The sequence below is a fragment of the Chiloscyllium plagiosum genome, unplaced genomic scaffold (assembly GCF_037043375.1).
Source record: "Chiloscyllium plagiosum isolate Xiang-an unplaced genomic scaffold, Cpla_swu_hap1 HiC_scaffold_3, whole genome shotgun sequence".
NCBI lineage: Eukaryota > Metazoa > Chordata > Chondrichthyes > Orectolobiformes > Hemiscylliidae > Chiloscyllium > Chiloscyllium plagiosum.
The window spans coordinates 33,570,680-33,596,072 of NW_028270141.1; the positions used below are offsets into that span (position 1 = coordinate 33,570,680).

At 40.9% G+C, this 25,393-nt stretch overlaps 1 protein-coding gene across 4 annotated transcripts in view; it reads left to right on the plus strand.

The window, feature by feature from the left end:
* The window catches only part of LOC122548600 (CUB and sushi domain-containing protein 1-like), a 2,407,075-nt gene that overhangs the window by 2,035,741 nt on the left and 345,941 nt on the right, over positions 1-25,393 (plus strand). For all 4 annotated transcript variants that reach the window (XM_087978377.1, XM_087978362.1, XM_087978369.1 and 1 more), the window contains exons 32-33: positions 4,495-4,608; positions 16,343-16,438. In XM_087978377.1, the coding sequence (XP_087834503.1) occupies positions 4,495-4,608; positions 16,343-16,438 (210 nt within the window). The remainder of the gene's footprint in view (positions 1-4,494; positions 4,609-16,342; positions 16,439-25,393) is intronic.

A 25,393-nucleotide genomic window follows, 5' to 3' on the forward strand; every position in this document is an offset into this window, starting at 1 on the left:
GGAAACAAGTTGCTATAGCTTTTACACTAAAACAATACTATCTCTAATCCTATTTGACCCCTTAAGCTTACAATACTTCCCGAGTCTCTTCTAGATTTGCGCTGCCATTCTCTGTCTGTCTTTGTGGAACTGCAAAGCTGGTTTCCCTCTTTTTCTCTGTCTCTCTCTCTGTCTCTCTCTCTCTCTCTCTGGATGGTCAGTGGGTCTCTGCCTTGGGCCTCATCAGAAGGTCCAAGAGGACTGAGAAGGTTAACTGCAGATGAATCCTGCTTTTATACTTTTTTTGGATGGTTTTCTGGAACTTTCTACAGTTCTGGCCAATCAGGAAGCCTTGCTTAATAGTTTGACACGTTGTCAATCATTTGGATGGCTATTGTTTGTTTCTTTGTGTGGCAGGACCTGGTGCCTTTCTGTCTGGACCCTCCTTTGTTTGATGGATATGTTGTTGGGATATGAATATCCAGAATAACTGTTGCCTTTTACATTATGCTAATGTCATTAGGACCTGGCTGCTGTGTTTGCACACTGTCTGGTGTGTGGGTTTTGTGATTTTGGAGTTTTACTTGACCAATGTACCCAACATCCCTTGCTGTTTCATAATGTTAGCAATCTATCTGTGTTTTAGCAGACAGGAGGCTACTATAAAGGAGTCTTGTGAAAACTGTACAAGGCATGAGTCACACTATGGCTGGAAAAGCGTGAACAGTTTTTGGTCCCTTATTTAGGAAAAGATATGCTGACATTGGAGGTAATCCAGAGAAGGTTCACTGGGCTGACACCAACTATGGACGGTCTGTCTAATGCAAAAGGATTAAGTAAATTGGACCTATATTTGTTAAAGTTTAGCAGAATGAGAGGTGACTTTATTGAAACATACAAAATCTTGAGGGTATTAGACTTGGTAGATACAGAGACATTGTTTTCCCCTTGTGGAAAAGTCTAGGATGAGAGGGCATAAATTCAGAATAAGGGATCGTGCATTTAAGACAGAGATGAGGCAGAATTTCATCTCGCTGGGGAAGTGAATTGATGGATTTCGTTATCTCTAAGACAGGGTCATTAAGTATATAGAAGGGCAAGTTAGACACATTTTTAAACAGTTGAAAAATTATGGATTACTGGGTGAAGGCAGAAAAGTGGAGTTGAGGATTATCCAATCAGTCAAGCTCTTATTCAGTGGTGAAGCAGACTGGTGGCGGGGGGGGGGGGGGGGGGGGGGCTGCATGGCCTACTTCTAGGGCTTATCGTTCTGGTTATTTAGTGAGGTAATATTTCTCCGAGTTACTTCCTATGTCATTTTAATTCCGTCCCTATACCCGAGGCTTGGTTGGCAGTGCTTGATGCAGAAAATTCAGAGTGTGTGAGGAGGGTAATTTCCAAATTCCTTAGCAGATTCATTTAGAGTCATAGAGATGTACAGCATGGAAACAGACCCTTCGGTCCAACCCGTCCATGCCGATCAGATTTCCCAACCCAATCTAGTCCCACCTGCCAGCACCCGGCCCATATTCCTCCAAACCCTTCCTATTCATATACCCATCCAAATGCCTCTTAAATGCTGCAATTGTACCAGCCTCCACCACTTCCTCTGGCAGCTCATTCCATACACGTATCACCCTCTGTGTGAAAAAGTTGACCCGTAGGTCTCTTTTATATCTTCCCCCTCTCACTCTAAACCTATGCCCTCTAGTTCAGGACTCCCCGGCCCCAGGGAAAAGACTTTGCCTATTTACCCTATCCATTGCCCTCATAATTTTGTAAACCTCTATAAGGTCACCTCTCAGCCTCCGATGCTCTAGAGAAAACAGCCCCAGCCTGTTCAGCCTCTCCCTATAGCTCAAATCCTCCAACCCTGGCAACATCCTTGTAAATCTTTTCTGAACCCTTTCAAGTTTCACAACATCTTTCCGATAGGAGGGAGAACAGAATTGCACGCAATATTCCAACAGTGGCCTAACCAATGTCTTGTACAGCTGCAACATGACCTCCCAACTCCGATACTCAATACTCTGATCAATAAAGGAAAGCTTACCAAACGCCTTCTGCACTATCCTATCTACCTGCGACTCCACTTTCAAGGAGCTATGAACTTGCACTCCAAGGTCTCTTTGTTCAGCAACACTCCCTAGGATCTTACTGTTAAGTGTATAAAGTCGTGCTAAGATTTGCTTTCCCAAAATGCAGCACCTCGCATTTATCTGAGTTAAACTCCATCTGCCACTTCTCAGCCAATTGGCCCATATGGTCAAGATCCTGTTGTAATCTGAGGTAACCCTCTTCGCTGTCCACTACACCTCCAATTTTGGTCTCATCTGCAAACTTACGAACTGTACCTCTTATGCTCGCATCCAAATCATTTATGTAAATAAGAAAAAGTAGAGGACCCAGCACCGATCCTTGTGGCACTCCACTGGTCACAGGCCTCCAGTCTGAAAAACAACCGTTCACCACCACCCTCTCTCTTCTACCTTTGAGCCAGTTCCGTATCCAAATGGCTAGTTCTCCCTGTATTCCATGAGATGTAACCTTGCTAACCAGTCTCCCATGGGGAACCTTGTCTTTTACAGCATGCCATGTCCAGGTTAACTGTTGTGGGTTAGTTTGACAGGATCAAGTTTGAATCAGTCAGTTGTCACCAAATTAGGATTCGTTTGGACAGGGAATTTGAATTCAACTTCAAATAAACCAGCAATTTTAATTAGGTAACAAACTTCCTGCATATTTTTAATTAGTGTCTTCTGTGCAATTCCAATTGGAATTAATGGATGACTCAAGTTAAGCAATTTTAAATTATGTGAAACAAACCAGTATTGTATTTTTAAAAACTGGGACCTGAAGGGCTATAGGACTTGTAACTATGCAGCACTTGAAAATAGATTACATTTATGATTTGGACCTGAAACTATATTGAGTTTGTGACATGCAACATACAATATTGGAAATTTGTTTGACAGTGAAAAATGTCCCATCTTGTATGTATTAAACATTCTTAGAAACAAGTGTCAGGATAGAAAATTAGTTGTTAGCGAAAGGGATAATGATTTGTGTGGAACCCATTCATTTAAATCGGTAATTAGCATTCTAAATGGTTTCATGTTGATTTGTTCTTTACAGAAGTTTATAAAATATTAGATTTTTTTGTGACAATGTAACTTCTTTTGTCTTGTGTCATAAACCCATTGGCCATTTTAATGCTATTTATTTAACAATTCTTCTCCCTTCTCTAATTCCTTGTTTTAAATGAATTGCCTTCTTGCTAAAGTTTTCTTCTGTGCTCTGGTTCCACTTTGTGACCAGTCTCAGGTAGTCATTCCAGATAAGTCTTGCCAAAGACTCTGCAGCCTATTTAACAATAAAGGTATTACAAACAAATCCCATCTTCTCCTCACCTGATGTATAAGCTCATAGCCATATACCAGTGGGCACTGAACAGTAATTACGAACTGCAACTCTTGCTAAACATTCACCAGGCTCTAACCTGGCGCATTGACTACTGAGGTGTGATCCAACTGGACAGACTAAGCATAAGCTACAGTGTGACCTTTGGCCATTTACACATACTCATCAAACTTCATTCATGAAGGCTCTGTGTCCAAATTTCTACACGGAAAGTATCATTTTTTTTTCCTGACTGCCATTTGAAAATTCTGTTGCTGATGGTAAATACTTTAAGAGATTTAAATCAAATCCAGTTGAATTAATAACTTGCCAAGGAGATGTATGCTTTTCAAATCTGTAGTGTTTTGTGACAAACGATTTTATGTATGCAAGTATAAAAAAAATTGCATGCGAATGTACGATGTTCTCTGCATTCACCGACACCATAAACACATTCACTTTTCACTTCTTTCCTCATAGTTTTAGATCCACGTCAAGTACCAGTGAAGCATGCAAACAAAGATGTAAACCAGACTATTAACATTTACTTTTTGTAGAGTAGGAAGGATATGTTAATCTCGCATGGAATAAATTATACAAAATACAGACTATTATCTAATAAAAACAAATTCAGGGTCTGCCATTTTGTATGAAAAGCAAATGCGTTGTATTTCCACACCTGTTGTAAAATCTTGCATGCTCTTTTTAAAGTAAATTTTTGGTACGCCATTCTTAAGAAAGAATTCAGCAAAGGAAAATCCAAGCCGCTGTTATCAAACAAAGACTCCCGCAGTGCAGAGGTGAGGCCGGACTTTAACTTGTAAGTGCTGTAGAATACAAAATGTACTACAGGAATGATAAATACTGTATATTAACTTTATGAATGGTAATTCTGTCTGTGTGACAGTCATCTCTGCTTGGACTACAATAGTTGGCCGTCAAATGAGCTGGAAGAGTCAACCTTGTATTAATGTAAGATTGTAAAAGTCTATAGATTGCTAAAATAGGATCCAGTATATGAGGAAATAACATGTTGAAGTATACAATGGCTCAACAATTTCTTTTATTCCTGCTAATGTTATTAACTGCTCCTATCTATCTTTTTTATTCTCCCAGTGGTTTTTGGACAGTTTGCACATTTCCAGACGGCACTCAATGATGTCGTGGAACTGTTTGATGGACATAGCCAGCAAGCCAGGCTTCTTGGTTCACTTTCAGGATCACACTCCGGTAACTTTATAACTTCTCAAATGAATTCACCGTTATGTCGTAAGCAGATGCAAGCTGGCACAATGGTTTCTCATTGCAGGTGCAAGTAGGCACCATGATTATTGATTTGCACTTGCAAGCTGCACAGTGATTATTGATTTGTAGGTGCAGGCTGGCACAGTGATTATTGATTTGTAGTTGCTGGCTGCACAGTGATTATTGATTTGAAGGTGCAGGCTGCACAGAGATTATTGATTTGTAGGTGCACGCTGCACAGAGATTATTGATTTGTAGGTGCAGGCTAACTCAGTGGTTATTGATTTGTAGGTGCCGGCCACACATTGATTATTGATTTGTAGGTGCAGACTGCACAGTGATTATTGATTTGTAGGTGCAGGCTGCACAGTGATGATTGATTTGTAGTTGCAGGCTGCACAGTGATTATTGATTTGAAGGTGCAGGCTGCACAGTGATTATTGATTTGTCGGTGCAGGCTGCACGGTGATTATTGATTTGTAGGTGCAGGCTGCACAGTGATTATTGATTTGTCGGTGCAGGCTGCACAGTGATTATTGATTTGTAGTTGCAGGCTGCACAGTGATTATTGATTTGAAGGTGCAGGCTGACACAGTGATGATTGATTTGTAGTTGCAGGCTGCACAGTGATTATTGATTTGAAGGTGCAGGCTGCACAGTGATTATTGATTTGTCGGTGCAGGCTGCACGGTGATTATTGATTTGTAGGTGCAGGCTGCACAGTGATTATTGATTTGTCGGTGCAGGCTGCACAGTGATTATTGATTTGTAGTTGCAGGCTGCACAGTGATTATTGATTTGAAGGTGCAGGCTGACACAGTGATGATTGATTTGTAGTTGCTGGCTGCACAGTGATTATTGATTTGTAGGTGCAGGCTGCACAGTGATTATTGATTTGAAGGTGCAGGCTGCACAGTGATTATTGATTTGTCGGTGCAGGCTGCACGGTGATTATTGATTTGAAGGTGTAGGCTGACACAGCGATTATTGATTTGTAGTTGCTGGCTGCACAGTGATTATTGATTTGAAGGTGTAGGCTGACACAGCGATTATTGATTTGTAGTTGCTGGCTGCACAGTGATTATTGATTTGAAGGTGCAGGCTGACACAGCGATTATTGATTTGTAGTTGCTGGCTGCACAGTGATTATTGATTTGAAGGTGTAGGCTGACACAGCGATTATTGATTTGTAGTTGCTGGCTGCACAGTGATTATTGATTTGAAGGTGCAGGCTGACACAGCGATTATTGATTTGTCGTTGCCGACTGGACAGTGATTATTGATTTGAAGGTGCAGGCTGACTCAGTGATTATTGATTTAAAGGTTCAATCTGACACATTGATTATTGATTTGCAGGTGCAGGCTCCTCCGTGATTATTGTTTGGTAGGTGCAGGCTGCACAGTGATTATTGATTTGTAGGTGCCGTCCGCACAGTGATTATTGATTTGCAGGTTCAAGCTGACACAGTGATTATTGATTTGTAAGAGCAACCAGAACCGTGATGATTGGTTTGCAGGTGCAGGATGCACAGTGATTATTGATTTGCAGTTGTTGGCTGACACAGTGATTATTGATTTGTAGGTGCAGGCTGACACAGTGAATATTGATTTGTAGGTGCAGGATGCACAGTGATTATTGATTTGCGGGTGCAGGCTGCACAGTGATTATTGATTTGTAGGTGTAGGCTGCACACTGATTATTGATTTGTGATTGCAGGCTGCACAGTTATTATTGATTTGGAGGTGCCGGCTTCACTGTGAATATTGATTCGTAGGTGCAGGCTGCACAGTGATTATTGATTTGTAGTTGTCGGCTGCGCAGTGATTATTGATTTGTAGTTGTCGGCTGCGCAGTGATTATTGATTTGCAGGTGCAGGCGGTGCAGAAATTATTGATTTGTGGGTGCAGGCAGCACAGTGATTATTGATTTGTAGTTGTCGGCTGCACAGTGATTATTGATTTGTAGTTGTCGGCTGCGCAGTGATTATTGATTTGCAGGTGCAGGCGGTGCAGAAATTATTGATTTGTGGGTGCAGGCAGCACAGTGACTACTGACTTGTAGGTGTGGGCTTCACAGTTATTATCGATTTGTAGTTGCAGGCTGACACAGTGATTATTGATTTGTAGGTGTCGGCTGCACTGTGATTATTGATTTGCAGGTGCAGACTGCGCAGAAATTATTGATTTGTAGGTGCAGGCTGACACAGTGAATATTGATTTGTAGGTGCAGGATGCACAGTGATTATTGATTTGCGGGTGCAGGCTGCACAGTGATTATTGATTTGTAGGTGTAGGCTGCACACTGATTATTGATTTGCGATTGCAGGCTGCACAGTGATTATTGATTCGTAGGTGCAGGCTGCACAGTGATTATTGATTTGTAGTTGTCGGCTGCGCAGTGATTATTGATTTGCAGGTGCAGGCGGTGCAGAAATTATTGATTTGTGGGTGCAGGCAGCACAGTGACTACTGACTTGTAGGTGTGGGCTTCACAGTTATTATCGATTTGTAGTTGCAGGCTGACACAGTGATTATTGATTTGTAGGTGTCGGCTGCACGGTGATTATTGATTTGCAGGTGCAGACTGCGCAGAAATTATTGATTTGCAGGTGCAGGTTGCACAGCGATTATTGATTTGCAGGTGTAGGCTGCACAGTGAATATTGATTTGAAGGTGTAGGCTGCACAGTGATTATTGATTTGCAGGTGTAGGCTGTTCAGTGATTATTGATTTGAAGGGGCAGGCTGCACTGAGATTATTGACATGCAGGTGCAGGCTGCACAGTGATTACTGATTTGAAGGTGCAGGCTGTACAGTGATTATTGATTTGTAGGTGCAGGCTGCACAGTGAGTATTGATTTGTAGGTGCAGGCTGCAAAGTTATTATTGATTTGCAGGTGCAGGCTGTTCAGTGATTATTGATTTGAAGGGGCAGGCTGCACAGTGATTATTGATTTGTAGGTGCAGGCTGCACTGAGATTATTGACATGCAGGTGCAGGCTGCACAGTGATTACTGATTTGTAGGTGCAGGCGGCACAGTGATTATTGATTTGCAGATGCAGGCTGTACAGTGATTATTGATTTGTAGGTGCAGGCTGCACAGTGATTGTTGATTTGCAGATGCAGGCTGACACAGTGATTATTGATTTAAAGGTTCAATCTGACACATTGATTATTGATTTGTAGTTGCAGGCTGCACAGTAATTATTCATTTGCAGTTGTAGGCTGACACAGTGATTATTGATATTTAGGTGCACGCTGCACAGATATTATTGATTTATAGGTGCAGCACTGCACAGTGATTGTTGATTTGCAGGTGCAGGCTGCTCAGTGACTGTTGATTTGAAGGTGCAGGCTGACACAGTGATTATTGATTTGTAGGTGCAGGCTGCACAGTGATTATTGATTTGCAGGTGTCGGCTGCACAGTGATTATTGATTTGCATGTGCAGGCTTCTCAGTGATTATTGATTTGTAGGTGCAGGCTGCACAGTGATTATTGATTTGCAGTTGTAGGCTGACACAGTGATTATTGATTTATAGGTGCAGCACTGCACTGTGATTATTAATTTGTCATTGCAGGCTGCACTGTGATTGTTGATTTGCAGGCACAGGCTACACAGACTTTATTGATTTGTAGTTGTCGGCTGCACAGTGATTATTGATTTGCAGGTGCAGGTTGCACAGTGATTATTGATTTGCAGGTGCAGGTTGCACAGTGATTATTGATTTGTAGTTGTCGGCTGCACAGTGATTATTGGTTTAAACGTTCAATCTGACACGTTGATTATTGATTTGTAGTTGCAGGCTGCACAGTCATTATTGATTTCCAAATGCCGGCTGACACAGTGATTATTCATTTGAAGGTGCATGGTGCACAGTGATTATTGATTTGCAGGTGCAGGCTTCACTGTGAATATTAATTTGCAGATGCAGGCTGCACAGTGATTATTGATTTGTATGTGTAGGCTGCACAGTGATTATTGATTTGCAGGTGCAGACTATACAGAAATTATTGATTTGTTGGTGCAGGCTGCCCAGTGATTATTGAAATGCAGGCGCAGGCTGCACAGACATTATTGATATGTAGGTGCACGCTGCACAGAAATTATGGATTTGCAGGTGCAGGCTGAAACAGTGATTACTGATTTGTAGGTGCAGGCTGCACAGATATTATTGATTTGTAGGTGCAGGTTGCACAGTGATTGATTTTTTTGGTGTAGGCTGCACAGTGCTTATTGATTTGTTGGTGCAGGCTACACATTGATTATTATTTTGTAGGTGTAGGCTGTACTGTGATTATTGATTTGCAGGTGCAGCCGGCACAGTTATTATTGATTTGGAAGGTGCAGGCTGCACAGTGATTATTGATTTGTAGGTGTAGGCTGCACAGTGATTATTGATTTGCAGGTGCAGGCTGCACAGTGATTATTGATTTGGAAGGTGCAGGCTGCACAGTGATTACTGATTTGTAGGTGTAGGCTGCACAGTGATTATTGATTTGCAGGTGCAGGCTGCACAGTGATTATTGATTTGCAGGTGCAGGCTGCACAGTTATTATTGATTTGGAAGGTGCAGGCTGCACAGTGATTACTGATTTGCAGGTGCAGACTGCACAGTGATTATTGATTTGAAGGTGCAGGCTGCACAGTGATTATTGATTTGCAGATGCAGGCTGCACAGGAATTATTGATTTTTAGGTGCAGGCTGACACAGTGAATATTGATTTGTAGTTGCAGGCTGCACAGTGATTATTGATTTGTAGGTGCACGCTGCACAGATATTATTGATTTGTAGGTGCAGGCTAACACAGTGATTATTGATTTGTAGGTGCAGGCTGCTCCATGATTATTGATTTGTAGGTGCAGGCTGCATAGTGATTATTGATTTGTAGGTGCAGGCTGACACAGTGATTATTGATTTGTCGGTGTCGGCTGCACAGTGATTATTGATTTGCAGGCGCAGGCTATACAGACTTTATTGATGTGTAGGTGCAGGCTGCACAGTGATTATTGATTTGTAGGTGCGGGCTTCATTGTGAATATTGATTTTCAGGTGCAGGCTGGCTCAATGATTATTGATTTGTAGGTGTATGCTGCACAGTGATTATTGACTTGTAGGTGCAGGCTGCGCAGTGATTATTGATTTGTAGGTGCAGGCTAAAACAGTGATTATTGATTTGTAGGTGCAGGCTGCTCCATGATTATGGATTTGTAGGTGCAGGCTGACACAGTGATTATTGATTTGTAGGTGCAGGCTGCACAGTGATTATTGATTTGTCGGTGCAGGCTGCGCAGTGATTATTGATTTGTAGGTGCAGGCTGCACAGTGATTATTGATTTGCAGGTGCAGGCTGCGCAGTGATTATTGATTTGTAGGTGCAGGCTGCGCAGTGATTATTGATTTGTAGGTGCAGGCTGCACAGTGATTATTGATTTGCAGGTGCAGGCTAAAACAGTGATTATTGATTTGTAGGTGCAGGCTGCTCCATGATTATGGATTTGTAGGTGCAGGCTGACACAGTGATTATTGATTTGTAGGTGTCGGCTGCACTGTGATTATTGATTTGCAGGTGCAGACTGCGCAGAAATTGATTTGTCGGTGCAGGCTGCACAGTGAACATTGATTTGCAGGTGTCGGCTGTACAGAGATTATTGATTTGCAGCTTGCAGCTGCACAGTGACTATTTATTTTTAGGTGCAGGCTGCACAGTGATTATTGCTTTGCAGATTGCGGCTGCAGAGTGATTATTGATTTGTAGGCGGTGCCTACACAGTGATTATTGATTTGCAGGTTGCGGCTGCACAGTGATTATTGATTTGTAATTGTCGGCTGCACAGTGATTATTGATTTGTAGGTGCAGGCTGCACAGTGATTATTGCTTTGCAGATTGCGGCTGCAGAGTGATTATTGATTTGTAGGCGGTGCCTACACAGTGATTATTGATTTGCAGGTTGCGGCTGCACAGTGATTATTGATTTGTAATTGTCGGCTGCACAGTGATTATTGATTTGTAGGTGCAGGCTGCACAGTGATTATTGATTTGTAGTTGTCGGCTGCACAGTGATTATTGATTTGCAGGTGCAGGCTGCGCAGAAATTATTGATTTGTAGGTGCACGCTGCACAGTGATTATTGGTTTAAACGTTCAATCTGACACGTTGATTATTGATTTGTAGTTGCAGGCTGCACAGTCATTATTGATTTCCAAATGCCGGCTGACACAGTGATTATTCATTTGAAGGTGCATGGTGCACAGTGATTATTGATTTGCAGGTGCGGGCTTCACTGTGAATATTAATTTGCAGATGCAGGCTGCACAGTGATTATTGATTTGTACGTGTAGGCTGCACAGTGATTATTGATATGTAGGTGCACGCTGCACAGAAATTATGGATTTGTTGGTGCAGGCTGCACAGTGATTATTGATTTACAGGTGCAGACTACACAGAAATTATTGATTTGTTGGTGCAGGCTGCCCAGTGATTATTGAAATGCAGGCGCAGGCTGCACAGACATTATTGATATGTAGGTGCACGCTGCACAGAAATTATGGATTTGCAGGTGCAGGCTGAAACAGTGATTACTGATTTGTAGGTGCAGGCTGCACAGATATTATTGATTTGTAGGTGCAGGTTGCACAGTGATTGATTTTTTTGGTGTAGGCTGCACAGTGCTTATTGATTTGTTGGTGCAGGCTACACATTGATTATTATTTTGTAGGTGTAGGCTGTACTGTGATTATTGATTTGCAGGTGCAGCCGGCACAGTTATTATTGATTTGGAAGGTGCAGGCTGCACAGTGATTACTGATTTGTAGGTGTAGGCTGCACAGTGATTATTGATTTGCAGGTGCAGGCTACACAGACTTTATTGATGTATAGGTGCAGTCTGACACAGTGATTATTGATGTGTAGGTGCAGGCTGCACAGTGATTATTGATTTGTAGGTGTAGGCTGCACAGTGATTATTGATTTGTAGGTGCAGGCTGCACAGTGATTATTTATTTGTAGGTGTAGGCTGCACAGTGATTATTTATTTGTAGGTGTAGGCTGCACAGTGATTATTGATTTGTAGGTGTAGGCTGCACAGTGATTATTGATTTGTAGGTGCAGGCTGCACAGTGATTATTGATTTGTAGGTGCAGGCTGCACAGTGATTATTGATTTGCAGGTGCAGGCTGCACAGTGATTATTTATTTGTAGGTGTAGGCTGCACAGTGATTATTGATTTGCAGGTGCAGGCTGCACAGTGATTATTTATTTGTAGGTGTAGGCTGCACAGTGATTATTGATTTGTAGGTGCAGGCTGCACAGTGATTATTTATTTGTAGGTGTAGGCTGCACAGTGATTATTTATTTGTAGTTGCAGGCTGCACAGTGATTATTGATTTGTAGGTGTAGGCTGCACAGTGATTATTGATTTGTAGGTGCAGGCTGCACAGTGATTATTTATTTGTAGGTGTAGGCTGCACAGTGATTATTGATTTGTAGGTGCAGGCTGCACAGTGATTATTGATTTGTAGGTGCAGGCTGCACAGTGATTATTGATTTGTAGGTGCAGGCTGCACAGTGATTATTTATTTGTAGGTGTCGGCTGCACAGTGATTATTTATTTGTAGGTGTCGGCTGCACAGTGATTATTTATTTGTAGGTGTCGGCTGCACAGTGATTATTGATTAGCAGATGCAGGCTGACACAGTGAATATTGACTTGGAGGTGCAGGCTGACACAGTAATTATTGATTTGCAGGTTGCGGCTGCACAGTGACTATTTATGTGTAGGTGCAGGCTGCACAGTGACTATTTATGTGTAGGTGCAGGCTGCACAGTGATTATTGATTTGTAGGTGCAGGCTGCACAGGGATAATTGATTTGTAGGTGCAGGCTGCACAGGGATAATTGATTTGTAGGTGCAGGCTGCACAGTGATGTTTGATTTGTAGTTGCAAGCTGCACAGTGATTATTGATTTGTAGCTGCAGGATGACACACTGATTATTGATTTGCATGTGCAGGCTGACACAGTGAATATTGATTTGTAGGTGAAGGCTGACACAGTGAATATTGATTTGTAGGTGCACGCTGCACATTGATTACTAATTTGTCGGTGCAGGCTGCATAATGATTATTGATTTGCAGGTGCAGGCTGCACAGTGATTATTGATTTGTAGTTGCAAGCTGCACAGTGATTATTGATTTGTAGGTGCACGCTGCACATTGATTATTGATTTGTCGGTGCAGGCTGCATAATGATTATTGATTTGCAGGTGCAGGCTGCACAGTGATTATTGATTTGTAGGTGCAGGCTGCACAGTGATTATTGATTTGTAGCTGCAGGATGACACACTGATTATTGATTTGCATGTGCAGGCTGACACAGTGAATATTGATTTGTAGGTGAAGGCTGACACAGTGAATATTGATTTGTAGGTGCAGGCTGCACATTGATTACTAATTTGCAGGTGCAGGCTGCACAGTGATTATTGATTTGTCGGTGCAGGCTGCATAATGATTATTGATTTGCAGGTGCAGGCTGCACAGTGATTATTGATTTGTAGTTGCAAGCTGCACAGTGATTATTGATTTGTAGGTGCACGCTGCACATTGATTATTGATTTGTCGGTGCAGGCTGCATAATGATTACTGATTTGTAGGTGCAGGCTGCACGGTGATTATTGATTTGTAGGTGCAGGCTGCACGGTGATTATTGATTTGTAGGTGCAGGCTGCACAGTGAGTATTGATTTGCAGGCGCAGGCTGCACAGTGATTATTGATTTGTAGGTGCAGGCTGCACAGTGATTATTGATTTGTAGGTGCAGGCTGCACGGTGATTATTGATTTGTAGGTGTAGGCTGCACAGTGATTATTGATTTGTAGGTGCAGGCTGCACAGTGATTATTGATTTGTAGGTGCAGGCTGCACGGTGATTATTGATTTGTAGGTGCAGGCTGCACAGTGATTATTGATTTGTAGGTGCAGGCTGCACAGTGATTATTGATTTGTAGGTGCAGGCTGCACAGTGATTATTGATTTGCAGATGCAGGCTGCACGGTGATTATTGATTTGTAGGTGCAGGCTGCACAGTGATTATTGATTTGTAGGTGCAGGCTGCACGGTGATTATTGATTTGTAGGTGCAGGCTGCACAGTGATTATTGATTTGCAGATGCAGGCTGCGCAGTGATTATTGATTTGTAGGTGCAGGCTGCACGGTGATTATTGATTTGTAGGTGCAGGCTGCACGGTGATTATTGATTTGTAGGTGCAGGCTGCACGGTGATTATTGATTTGTAGGTGCAGGCTGCACTGTGATTATTGATTTGTAGGTGCAGGCTGCACGGTGATTATTGATTTGTAGGTGCAGGCTGCACAGTGATTATTGATTTGCAGATGCAGGCTGCGCAGTGATTATTGATTTGTAGGTGCAGGCTGCACGGTGATTATTGATTTGTAGGTGCAGGCTGCACGGTGATTATTGATTTGCAGATGCAGGCTGCACGGTGATTATTGATTTGTAGGTGCAGGCTGCACGGTGATTATTGATTTGTAGGTGCAGGCTGCACTGTGATTATTGATTTGTAGGTGACGCTAACACAGTGATTATTGATTTGTAGGTACAGGCTAACACAGTGATTATTGATTTGTAGGTGCGGGTTTTCAGTGATAATTGATTTGTCAGTGACGCTGACACAGTTATTATTGATTGATCGGTGCGGGCTGCACAGTGATTATTGATTTGGAGGTGCAGGTTGCACAGTAATTATTGATTTGTAGGTGAGGCTGTCACAGTTAATTTTGATTGATCGGTGCAGGTTGACACAGTGATTATTGATTTGTAGGTGCAGGCTGACGCAATGATGTTTGAATTGCAGTATGTTTTGCTGTGATGCAGTTGAACGTTGCATAGCATGTCTCATATTTTCTAATATTTGTCATGTGAACCACAAAGGAAGGTGTCTTTCAACTACCTGTTTAAGCCTGATATTGGTAGAGGCCAGGTGGACATTTCTACTGCCTGTTCCTTCTGCACAAAAAAATGAGATGTGATGTAGAAGAAGCAGAACAGTAAGCTGCAATTGGTGCTGTGATATTATTATGTTGTTAAAATATGTAAACTGATGGAAACCTGATGTGATGAAAGCCAAGAGATTGTTTAATTTTCTCTATATTTAACAATCCTATAAAAACATAGAAATAGTGGGATTTAAACATTTAATTTCCATGAATTTTGTGAGGTTAATAAGTGCATTTCTTGAGTGAAATGCTTTCTCCTATCTTTCATTTGGAAAAAAATATTCTTACATTGTCTTCGGAGAGATGTCGTTATGGCAACTATAGCCTTTGAATTTATCTGATGCTTTCAATTTGAGATTGCTGGTCCAAAACAACATTGTGTCAATTAAAGAAGAAAACTAGAACAAATATTATATCAGACATCACATTACTCTTACTTTAATAGGGAAAAAATGTCAAATTAAACATATAATATCACGTGAGAAATATCAAGATCTGATATGTTCCCCTTAGAGAATGATGTTCTGCAAAATGACTGAAATATGCGGCAGATGAATTTATCTCTCTTCTCCATTGTCTGCTGTGCAGCCCTTAAACCAAATAACCTACAAGTGGAAGAGTGGGCAAGGGTGAAAAATGCTCTGCATTGGTCACCAAAATAATGTTCCTCAGAAGCGACAGTCCCTTTGATCCCCTATCCTCTCTGTGGTTTCAGTTATTGTTTTACCAGACTGTTGAAATTGATAGGCAAAGCTCCACAAAGTGGACATTGATTCTGTGTTCCTACACCACTGCATTTACACATCCGACAGTACTAAACCCAAACAAGGTTATATATTGGATGATGTTATCAATGTCTTGTCAACAAAATTTTTCCTGTTTTCAAAAAAAGTTACATTGTACTGAACTGTAAAGAAGCATCCCTACCTCATAATTAACATGTTTCACTTTTTTTTTACATCTTATCACTTCCTTTTTTATACTGCCCCCAACCTTTGTCCCTTCCTGTTGACAAGAGCCACAATCACTGATCAACCTGCGGTATCTTGTAGCATTCTTCAACAGGGAGTGAACTGGAACAAATTGAACTCTTACAGCACCCTTACTCAGTCTACTAGACACAGGACATTGTTTGCCATTGTCTTAAATACTTAGCACCCTAAATCTTAATTTTTAACGCTAATTAATTTTATATTTTTTGATCTGATAGGTATAAAAGCTTCTAAACTCTTATTGTCTTCGTGATACAAATCATATTTATGAAGTCCTTGAACAACCGTAAACGTCAGTAACCTTGAATACTTGTAGCAAAGCATAAATGACATATGAAAAGCATCATTGCTACTGTTTTTTTCATGTTCTTTATAATGATAATACTTGTAACTGGAGGCAGTTGGAATAAAAGTTCAGCTGTGTGTTATGGATGGGAGAACAGGAGACTCTGAGATGAAAATTTGTTGTTCAAGATTAGAAAAACATTGCACCAAGGAAATCAATTAACAAATGGATAAAAAAAATTCTCTTGTATATGTATCCAAAGTTATTCAGTTTTATAATTGAACAAGGTACACCAAGTAGCTTAAGATTCAGTGACAGACCTTATTTTTCTCTTAGTTAATTAGAGAAACAAAACTTCATGGCTTTGTTTGTTTATTGTGTCACATGACTGTGCTCTATAGCCTCAATTTGATATTTTCTTTCTTTAGGAGAGACCCTGCCTCTGGCCACATCAAACCAGATTTTGCTCAGGTTCAGCGCTAAAAGTGGAGCGTCATCCAGGGGTTTCCACTTTGTTTACCAAGGTAAAGGATTTAGATTGACTGGTTTCCTCAGTAGGCTTAAAATGAGCCTGAGATGATACACCATATGCTTAAAAAGGAAGTTGATGTCCCTAACGACAGTTTCATTTTGGTTCAACAAACCTAAAGAATTGCACCTTGTCAGAAGCTCCATCTAAACTCATGAGCAGTATTTGAGCAAGAGCCTCCATTGACATGAATTTTTCATTTTCCAAATTTTTGGCACTTGCCACGGTGTCTCTGGAGTGGGACAGCTGGGCAGCAGAAAATTGTAAAGTGCATTTCTTGACAGGAAAAGCTGTCAAAAAAAATTTCTGTCACCTCTCCATTTGCTTTCCCATATATACCCTTTTCTGAAGTTTTTTTTAATCATCTGTCTGAGGATGTGATGCTTCCTATGCCTTTTCATTTCATAGAATCCGTATAGTGTGGAAACAGACCATTTGGCCCAACAAGTCCACACTGACCCTCTGAAGTGTACCCTACCCAGACCCATTCTTCTATCCTGTTACTCTATATTTACCCCTGATTATTGCACCTAACCTGGACATCCCTGAACACGATGGGCAATTTAACATGGCCAATTCACTTGATCTGCACATCATTGGATTGTGGGAGGAAACCGGAGCACCCAGAGGAAACCCATGCAGACACTGGGAGAATGTGCAAACTCCACACAGTTTCGAGGCTGGAATCAAACCCGGGTCCATATCTAGTCTTTGAACAATTAATACCAGAATAAGTTACACAGTATGCTGGTGTTCAGAAGAAATGACCTTTCGCAAATAATCAAAAATTAATTTCATAATTTAAGCAGCAAAAAGAATGATGAAAAATAGTTGTGCATGAAACTCGTGTAAAATTTTAGGAATGGAACAAATCAATTTGTTTCTTTTTTGAACAATTTAATCTCAGGTAAAGCCTGTTCTATTCAGCCTGAGCCCGTATCAGAATAGCTACTCGGTGTTCAGGGAAGTGATCAAATGTGATCTAGAATGGTGAAGCCGGCTTAAGGGAGTGAATAACCTGCTTCTGTGTTCCTACTTTAAAAACTATAATGCACATACAGAAGTGACCTCGCTCAACATTGTAATCTGTAAGAGTGAATTGTGGTGTTGAGCCTGGGATTTGGTTAATGAAAGTGGTCAGCAATCTTAAATTTGATTTGGATCCATGAAATTAGTTTTGTGTTTTAGGCTGACAATCAATCTGACCCTAATTCTGCTGGATCAGATTTTTGTCTTCAGTCATGTTTTTACTGCACCAAATCTTCACAGATTAGTTACAGAATGTTAAGATGCCGTTTTTGGTTTTAATCAAGCAAATGTTGATGGGAATGCATTGGCAGTTGGCATGGGGAAATGGTGGGAATTTTAACTGAGACAAAGTGAACAGATCTGGGAGCTGGTTAAAAAGGACTGAAAGTGGCAATTCATTGAGGAACCAGCTGCAGTCCACCACCTTCCATGTTTAAATTCAATGTGACGAGTTTTGTGCAAGAGGCCTCCTCAGGAGGGTTATCAATTCAACCCCTTGTAGCCCTCCCCCCTCCCCGCCCCCCATTGAGAAGATTCAATGAGACTTTCTAAATTTACCGCTGAGTGCACCAATTTTATACGCTTTTTAGAAATCCTTGGTGAAAACAAAGTGAGTGGACAGTGAAAATTGAGAAGGCTGAATAAATCTGAAATGTCTTGCTGGAGAAGCGCAGCAGGTCAGGCAGCATCCAGGGAACAGGAAAATCGACGTTTTGGGCATAAGCCCTTCTTCAGGAATCCTTTTCGGGCTTATGCCCGAAACGTCGATTCTCCTGTTCCCTGGATGCTGCCTGACCTGCTGCGCTTTTCCAGCAACACATTTTCAGCTCTGATCTCCAGCATCTGCAGACCTCACTTTCTCCTCAAAGGCTGAATAAATGGAAGACAAAGAATTGTTATAGTACTTTGGCCTTACAACTGATTCCTTGCTTAACTGAAAGATTTTGTTTTTATGCCATGAAAAAAATTCTGATTTGGTCACACCTAGAATTTTGTATTGAGCTCTGGTCACTGCATTACAAAAGAACATAATTGTTCTGGAGAGCGTGCAGAGAAGATATACAAGAATGTTGCTAGGATTTGTAAAATGCAGCCAGAAGGAGAGATTGGACAGGTAATCTTTTCACCGGATGAGGGCATCACTGACCACATTTGTTGCCCATCCCTAATTGCCCTGAAGGCAGTTCAGAGTCATTCACATTGCTGTGGATCTGGAGTCACATGTAGGCCAGACCACTTAAGGATGACAGTTTCCTCCCCTGAAGGGCATTAATGAACCAGGACTGTTTTCCTCAGAATGGGGAAGCTGTGGACTAATTTGAGACTTGCAAAGTCGAGGAACCTAGATTGAGAAGCCATGAAAAACCTGTTTCATCCATCTGAGCTGTCAATTAATAGGGCAAAAAGATTTAAACTGATTAGATCAGAGGAAGTGTGAAGGAAAATATTTTTCATCCATGGGATGGTGGGTGTCTGGATTTTGCAGCCCAAATTGCGGAAAAGTGACCTCAATCTACCCTGATGCACTGTGACTTTCAAGGCTACAAACCAATGCTGAAGCTGGGATTAAAAGAAGTATCTCGCTTAATTTTCATCTTTTTCACCCACGATACCGTGATGGGCAGAATGGCCTCATTCTGTGCTGTAATTTCTCTAATGTTTTTACTGAGATCTTTTGTAGATTTAAATTAATTTTCAAAAGAAGTAGTTCCAAATGCTAACCTAAAATGGTTCCTGATCGCTTGACCGCCAACTTATGCAGGTCCAGGGAACTGGCATAATAGACACAAAGCTGGCTACAATGAAGTTTGTATTTATCTTAATGAAGATTGAAACTCAGTTTAGTATCAGGATTCTCAGATCCATGCATCCTGTTATCCGAAGATACACAAGCTTTGTCACTGTTGAGAAAATAAGACCAACAGCTAAATTGTCAGGGTTCATATATAAATTCTAACCTCTCAAAACTCTTGTAAGAGCTACCTAAATTTTATTTGAAATATAAATTGAAAAATGAAAGTTTGAACTACTCTGAATTAACTAGGTTATTTCATGTTACTGAAAGAAAAAGTAGAATTTTATAGTTGCGTTTTGGTTACACAAGGACTTTTTTTAAGGAAATTGGATTTCATACTTGCATGAAATTTAGGCTTCTTTGGTTTAAAATGCCTCCCTTGTAGTAATGGTTCTGAATAATGGTTTATCACTGAACATAAGTCAATATTCCCCAAAATTGACTGCGACTCCCTTCGAGTCAAGGGCTTAGATGGGACAGAATTTTTAGGTACATCCAGGAAGGTTTCTTGAAACAATAAGAAGGTAGTTGAACTAGAGAAAAGACTATATTAGATGTTGTATTTGTGAATGAACCTGGCCAGGTGACCAAAGTTTCATTGGGAAGCGTTTTGGGAATAGTGATCATAATTCTGTAAGTTTTAAGACAGTTATGGACAAGGATAAGACTAGTTGTTGGGTGAAAGTGCTAATTTGGGTGGAAGACTAATTACAACAATATGAAGCAGGAACTGGAGAAATTAGATTTGAGGTGGCTATTTGAGGGTAAATCCTTATCTGACATGCGGGAGTCTTTGAAAGGCCAACTGGTCACAGTTCAGGACCAGCATGTCCCTACATGAATGAAAGGTAAAGATGACAAGATTTGGTAACCTTGGTTGACTAGAATAATTGAAAATCTGGTCACAAAAAACGAAGTATATGTAAGGTTTAGGAAATTAAAATCAAATAAGGTCCTTGAGGAAGCAGAAAAGAGCCTAAACAAGAAATTAGGAAGGCTAGAAGGTGCCACAAAATGTCCTTGGCAAGTAGGATCGAGGAGAATCCTATGTCATTTTATACATGTACTAGGAACAAGAGGGTAACTAGGGAAAGGGTCAATCCATTCAAGAATGAAAGAGGGAATTTCTGCCTGGAGCAAGAAGTGAGTGAGATCCTTAATGAGTACTTTATGTTGGTATTCACTAAGGAGAAGGACATGGATGGTGGTAAGATAAGAGAAGGGTCGTGGAAATGTGGAGAGAGAGAGGTTTGTTGATATTCTGGGGGCACATCAATCTCAAGAAGGAGGAGGTGATGGATGCCTTGAAAAGCATCAAAGTAGATAAATCCCCAGGGCCTGTAGGGATCTGAAGGAGTCAAAAGAAAAGATTACCGGGGCTTTGTCAGAAATATTTGCATCCTTTTTAGTCACTTGCAAGGCCCCAGAGGCTGGAGACTAGCCAATGTTTTTTCCTTTGTTTAGGAAGGGCAGCAGGGATAATCCAAGCTATTAAAGGCCTAAATGCCTAACGTCAGTGGTGGAGAATTATTGGAGAAGATTCTTAGGAACAGGATTTACACCTATTTGGAGAACAGTGGACTTATTAGGGATAGTCAGCATGGTTTTATGTAGGGGACTTCTTGTCTCACAAATCTGATTGAGTTTTTTGACAAAGCAACAAAGGTGATTGATCAGGGTAGGACAATGGCTGTTGTCTGCATGGATTTCACTAAAGCATTTTATAAGGTCATTCATTGTAGGCTGGTCCAGAAAATTAAATTGCGCGGAATCCATGATAAATTGGCAAATTGGATACAAAATTGGCTTGATCATAGCAGACAGAGAGTAGCTGTGAAAGGGTTCTCCTGACTCAAGGCCTCTGAACACATTTTGATGAAAAAATAGGTGGTCTAATTAGTAAGTTTGCAGATGGCACAAAATCTCTTGAAGTTGTGGATGTCGAGGAATGTTGTTCAAGAATGCAGAAAGACATAGAACATTTGGAATGTAGATGGGATTTAATCTGGACAAGAATGAGGTGATCCATTTTGGAAGGTTAAATGCAAGATGAAAATATACAGAAAATGCCAGAAACCTTTGGAGCGTTGATAGACGGAGGGATCTTGGGATCCAATTCCATAGCTCCCTGAAAGTGGCAATGCAAGTAAAAAATTGCATGTTTGTCATGATCAGCGAGTCATTGAGTCACTCATACTTGAGACAAACTTTTCCAATCTCTATAGGCTTGAATATAGGCTCGCCACTGTCAAAGCTTCAGGTTCCCAGACATTACTGAGCTCTCTTGCTGCGGGCACCACTGATGAATTCAAGTTAAAAGCATTATGTTAGGACACTTGCATGTTGCACCCCTGAGTCGGTATCTAGATTTATCATTGTGATTCTGAATTCCTGACTGCAGCCTGGCTCTTCTCAAATGTAACAAAATATAGCAGACAGTTACACCCTTGAGAGGAGTGATTTCGAACAATGGCACAGCTACTTATCTGTTTTTTGATTCATGATGTTTCAAATCACACAACACCAGGTTATAGTCCAACAGATGTACATGGAAGCACTAGTTTTTGAAGCACTGCTCCTTCATCAGGTAGCTGTGGAACAGGATCCTAAAATACACATTCTGTGTCTTAAGATCCTGTTCCACAGCCACCTGATGAAGGAATAGCACTCTGCAAGCTAGTGGTAGCCAACCTAAGGGTTGAAAAAGTATGGGGAGTGTGCAGGAATATAGCGTTCAGATTAACTCAGATCAACCATGGTCTCGCTGAATGGCAGAGATGTTGCCTGACCTGCTGTGCTTTTCCAGCACCACTCTAACTTTTTTAGATTAGATTAGATTACTTACAGTGTGGAAACAGGCCCTTCGGCCCAACAAGTCCACACCGCCCCGCCGAAGCGCAACCCACCCATACCCCTACATTTACCCCTTACCTAACACTACGGGCAATTTAGCATGGCAAATTCACCTGACCTGCACATCTTTGGATTGTGGGAGGAAACCGGAGCACCCGGAAGAAACCCACGCAGACACGGGGCTGTGAGGCAGCAGTGCTAACCACTGTGCCACCGTGCCGCCCTTTGGTTCTGATCTCCAGCATCTGCAGTCCTCACTTTCACCTTGAAGGGCCAAGTGGTCTACTCTTGTTTCTTATTCATGCATAATAAGGGCAGCACTGAAAAAAACACATAAGAGTGAAAGAAGAAATTAGCAAACATGATCTATATTTTACAAAGATAAACAGCCATTATTAAGTATTTATCATTTATTTCCATCTTTGTCATTGATTATACTCTTCACAAAATCTGCATCAATATTTCCAGCATTGAATTCATTAATTTTGCTGAGCAAGTTGATGAAGATTGAGGATTGACACTTCCTAAATTTATTGACTTTTGTATGCTTTGTGCAGAGACTGTCATTTTTCTTCATTGGGCATAGGATTTGTTGGTGTTGAAAATTGTTAATGCCTTTACTGCAGTAGGGTGGAGAATGATGTTACTTCAGAGGGTGGAAGGGTGCACCTTTTCTGGTCCCAGTCCTAGTCACAAAAGTAATATTAAGCAGCTTGGTGACACAGGAAACTATTAAGTGTCACTTTTTGTCAGATTTGGTATTGACAACAAGTCAGCCAGGATTTTATCGTCAACAACAATCAACTAATTTATGACTAATAAGAAATTCATTCCTGATGAAGGGTTCCTGCCCAAAACATCGATTTTCCTGCTCCTTAGATGCTGCCTGACCTGCTGTGCCTTTCCAGCGCCATTCTAATCTTGACTTCAAAATAAATTTTGTCAAGCAAAGAGACCAGGAGACAAATAGGTTGAATCAGGCAAATAATATGTTACTCTTCGGAGAAACTAACATACCCATAATTCAGAGGAGAGACAAAAGAAACTCAGCAGTATGTTAATTTTGAAGTACTTTCAAATAATAGTTAAACTCATGAGAAAAGGATGAGTCATGGATTGTCCCAAATTTTGCTCTGTGACCAAAATTATTCTGCATGCAGAAGTGTTGGGCATTGCATTGACTTCCCGTAACAGTTGTATCTGGCTGAATTCCCTTTACTGAAGTTAGTGGGGGAGAATCTAATGAATCTTCTTCAGGAAACCTGCACAAATAAGTTTCTTTGGGTTTTCACTTCATGCTCTTTGCTGAGAATGAGCAAGAACAAGAGAGTGAGAGCAATAATGGGCTGATTCTCTCTGACTGAGCTGAAAAGTGCAATAGTTCTATTTCACTCACAAACTGGACTGTGTGACCTCAGTCTGCACGCTCCTTCCAGGTTTTCTGCTTCTTGGCACAATGCATTTTTCTGAACAAAGCTACCTTAAAAAGTTAAAGGTCAATGTAATCTATTAAAATTAATATTTAGATTGCATCTATCCGTAGGAATGAATATTACCCTCTCCTGTGTTCATTCGTTTTTACAGTAGAGAAGTGTTGCTGATTGAAGTAACTTGGATTATTTCCATGTTGAAATATGTCAGAAGAATTGAATCAGAAATCCCATCAGAAGAAATGGAATGAGATTGTTGGCATGCTGATGTTGAAAGATTTTTAAAAATTTTACAATATTTTGCTTGTGCATGAACTGGCTTGCTGAGACAAAGTGTTACACCACTAGCTGACACAGTATACAAATGTTTACTTATAATTCTTGCCATACTTTGTAAACCATGATATACGATGCATGCCATTATGTAGTGCTAAGAAATGCTCTGGTCAACTATAAATTGAGGATTTTTCAACTTATGAAGATTAATTTCAATGATCACAGTAAAAAAATCATTTTCTAGTTCAGTGCAGATACATGATCATCAAGGTCTTCTTTCAAAAAAGACCCTACTGCTCGGTATTGCTGAAGCAATCAGAATATCACATAATTACATTTTAAATGGGATTTGACAAACACAAAGATGTGCAGGTTAGGTGAATTGGCCATGCTAAATTGCCCATAGTGTTCAGGGATGTGTAGGCTATGTGCATTAGTCAGGGGTAAGTGTAGAATAATAGGGTATGGGAATGGGTCTGGCTGGGATACTCTTCGGAGAGTTGGTGTGGACTTATTGGGCCAAATGGCCTGTTTACACACTGTAGAGATTCTGTGCAAATTTCTTTGTTCTTCTTTGTTCTAAATAAGTTTTCACACTTGCAATTTGTGTTTAGTGAAGTTCAAAGAAGCACATATGCTTTTCAGTTGAGTTTTTGATCTCATAGATAATCACAAAAAATACTTTTTTTCATTCAGTCATAGATTAACAAGCATTCTTGGTAATCGTTTAATTCTTTCATGCGTAATGGGCAGGGAAGACGCTTATTCCCCAATTGCCCTTGAGAAGGTGGTGATGAGTCTGCCATCTATCTCCTGAAGGTATGGGAAATCCAAGATTTTGACCCAGCGACAGTGAAGGAACAGTGATATGTGACTTGGTATGTGGCTTGGAGGGGAACACATAAATGGTGTTCTTCTCATGCATCTGCTGTCCTTGACTATCTTGGTGTCAGATATCATGAGTTTGGAAGGTGTTATCGACGAAGCCTCGGAAAGTTCTTGTTGTGCGTCTTGTAGATAATGCACATTGCTGACTCTGCATGGCCATGGTGGAGTGTGTAAATGTTTAAGGTGATGCATCGAATGTCAATCTAGCAACTTGCTCCATCCTGGATGGTTTATAGCACCTTGAGCATTATTGGATGAACTTGTCCAGGCACATGAAGATAATTCCATCAGACTTGTGCAATGTGAATGGTAGATGGGATTTAGGAAGTCAGTAAGCGAGTACTTACTATGGAATATCTACCTCTGACCCACTCTTGTTCGCCACAGTATTTATGTGGCTGATACTTCTGGGATACTGATGGTTGCAGATTCAGCAAGGTAATGCCATTGAATTGCAAAGGCATTGTTGTTGGAAATGGTCATTGCCTAGTGCTCATGTGGCACTATGTTATTTATCACTTATCACCACAAAGCTTACTATTGTTTTGCTCTTGCTACATGAAAGCACAGATTGTTCATTATCTCTAAGTGGTGAATGGAACTAAACATCCTGATTTTAGACCTTATGTTGTAGGGAAGGTAATTAATTAAGCAGCTGAGGATGGTTGGGTCAAGGACA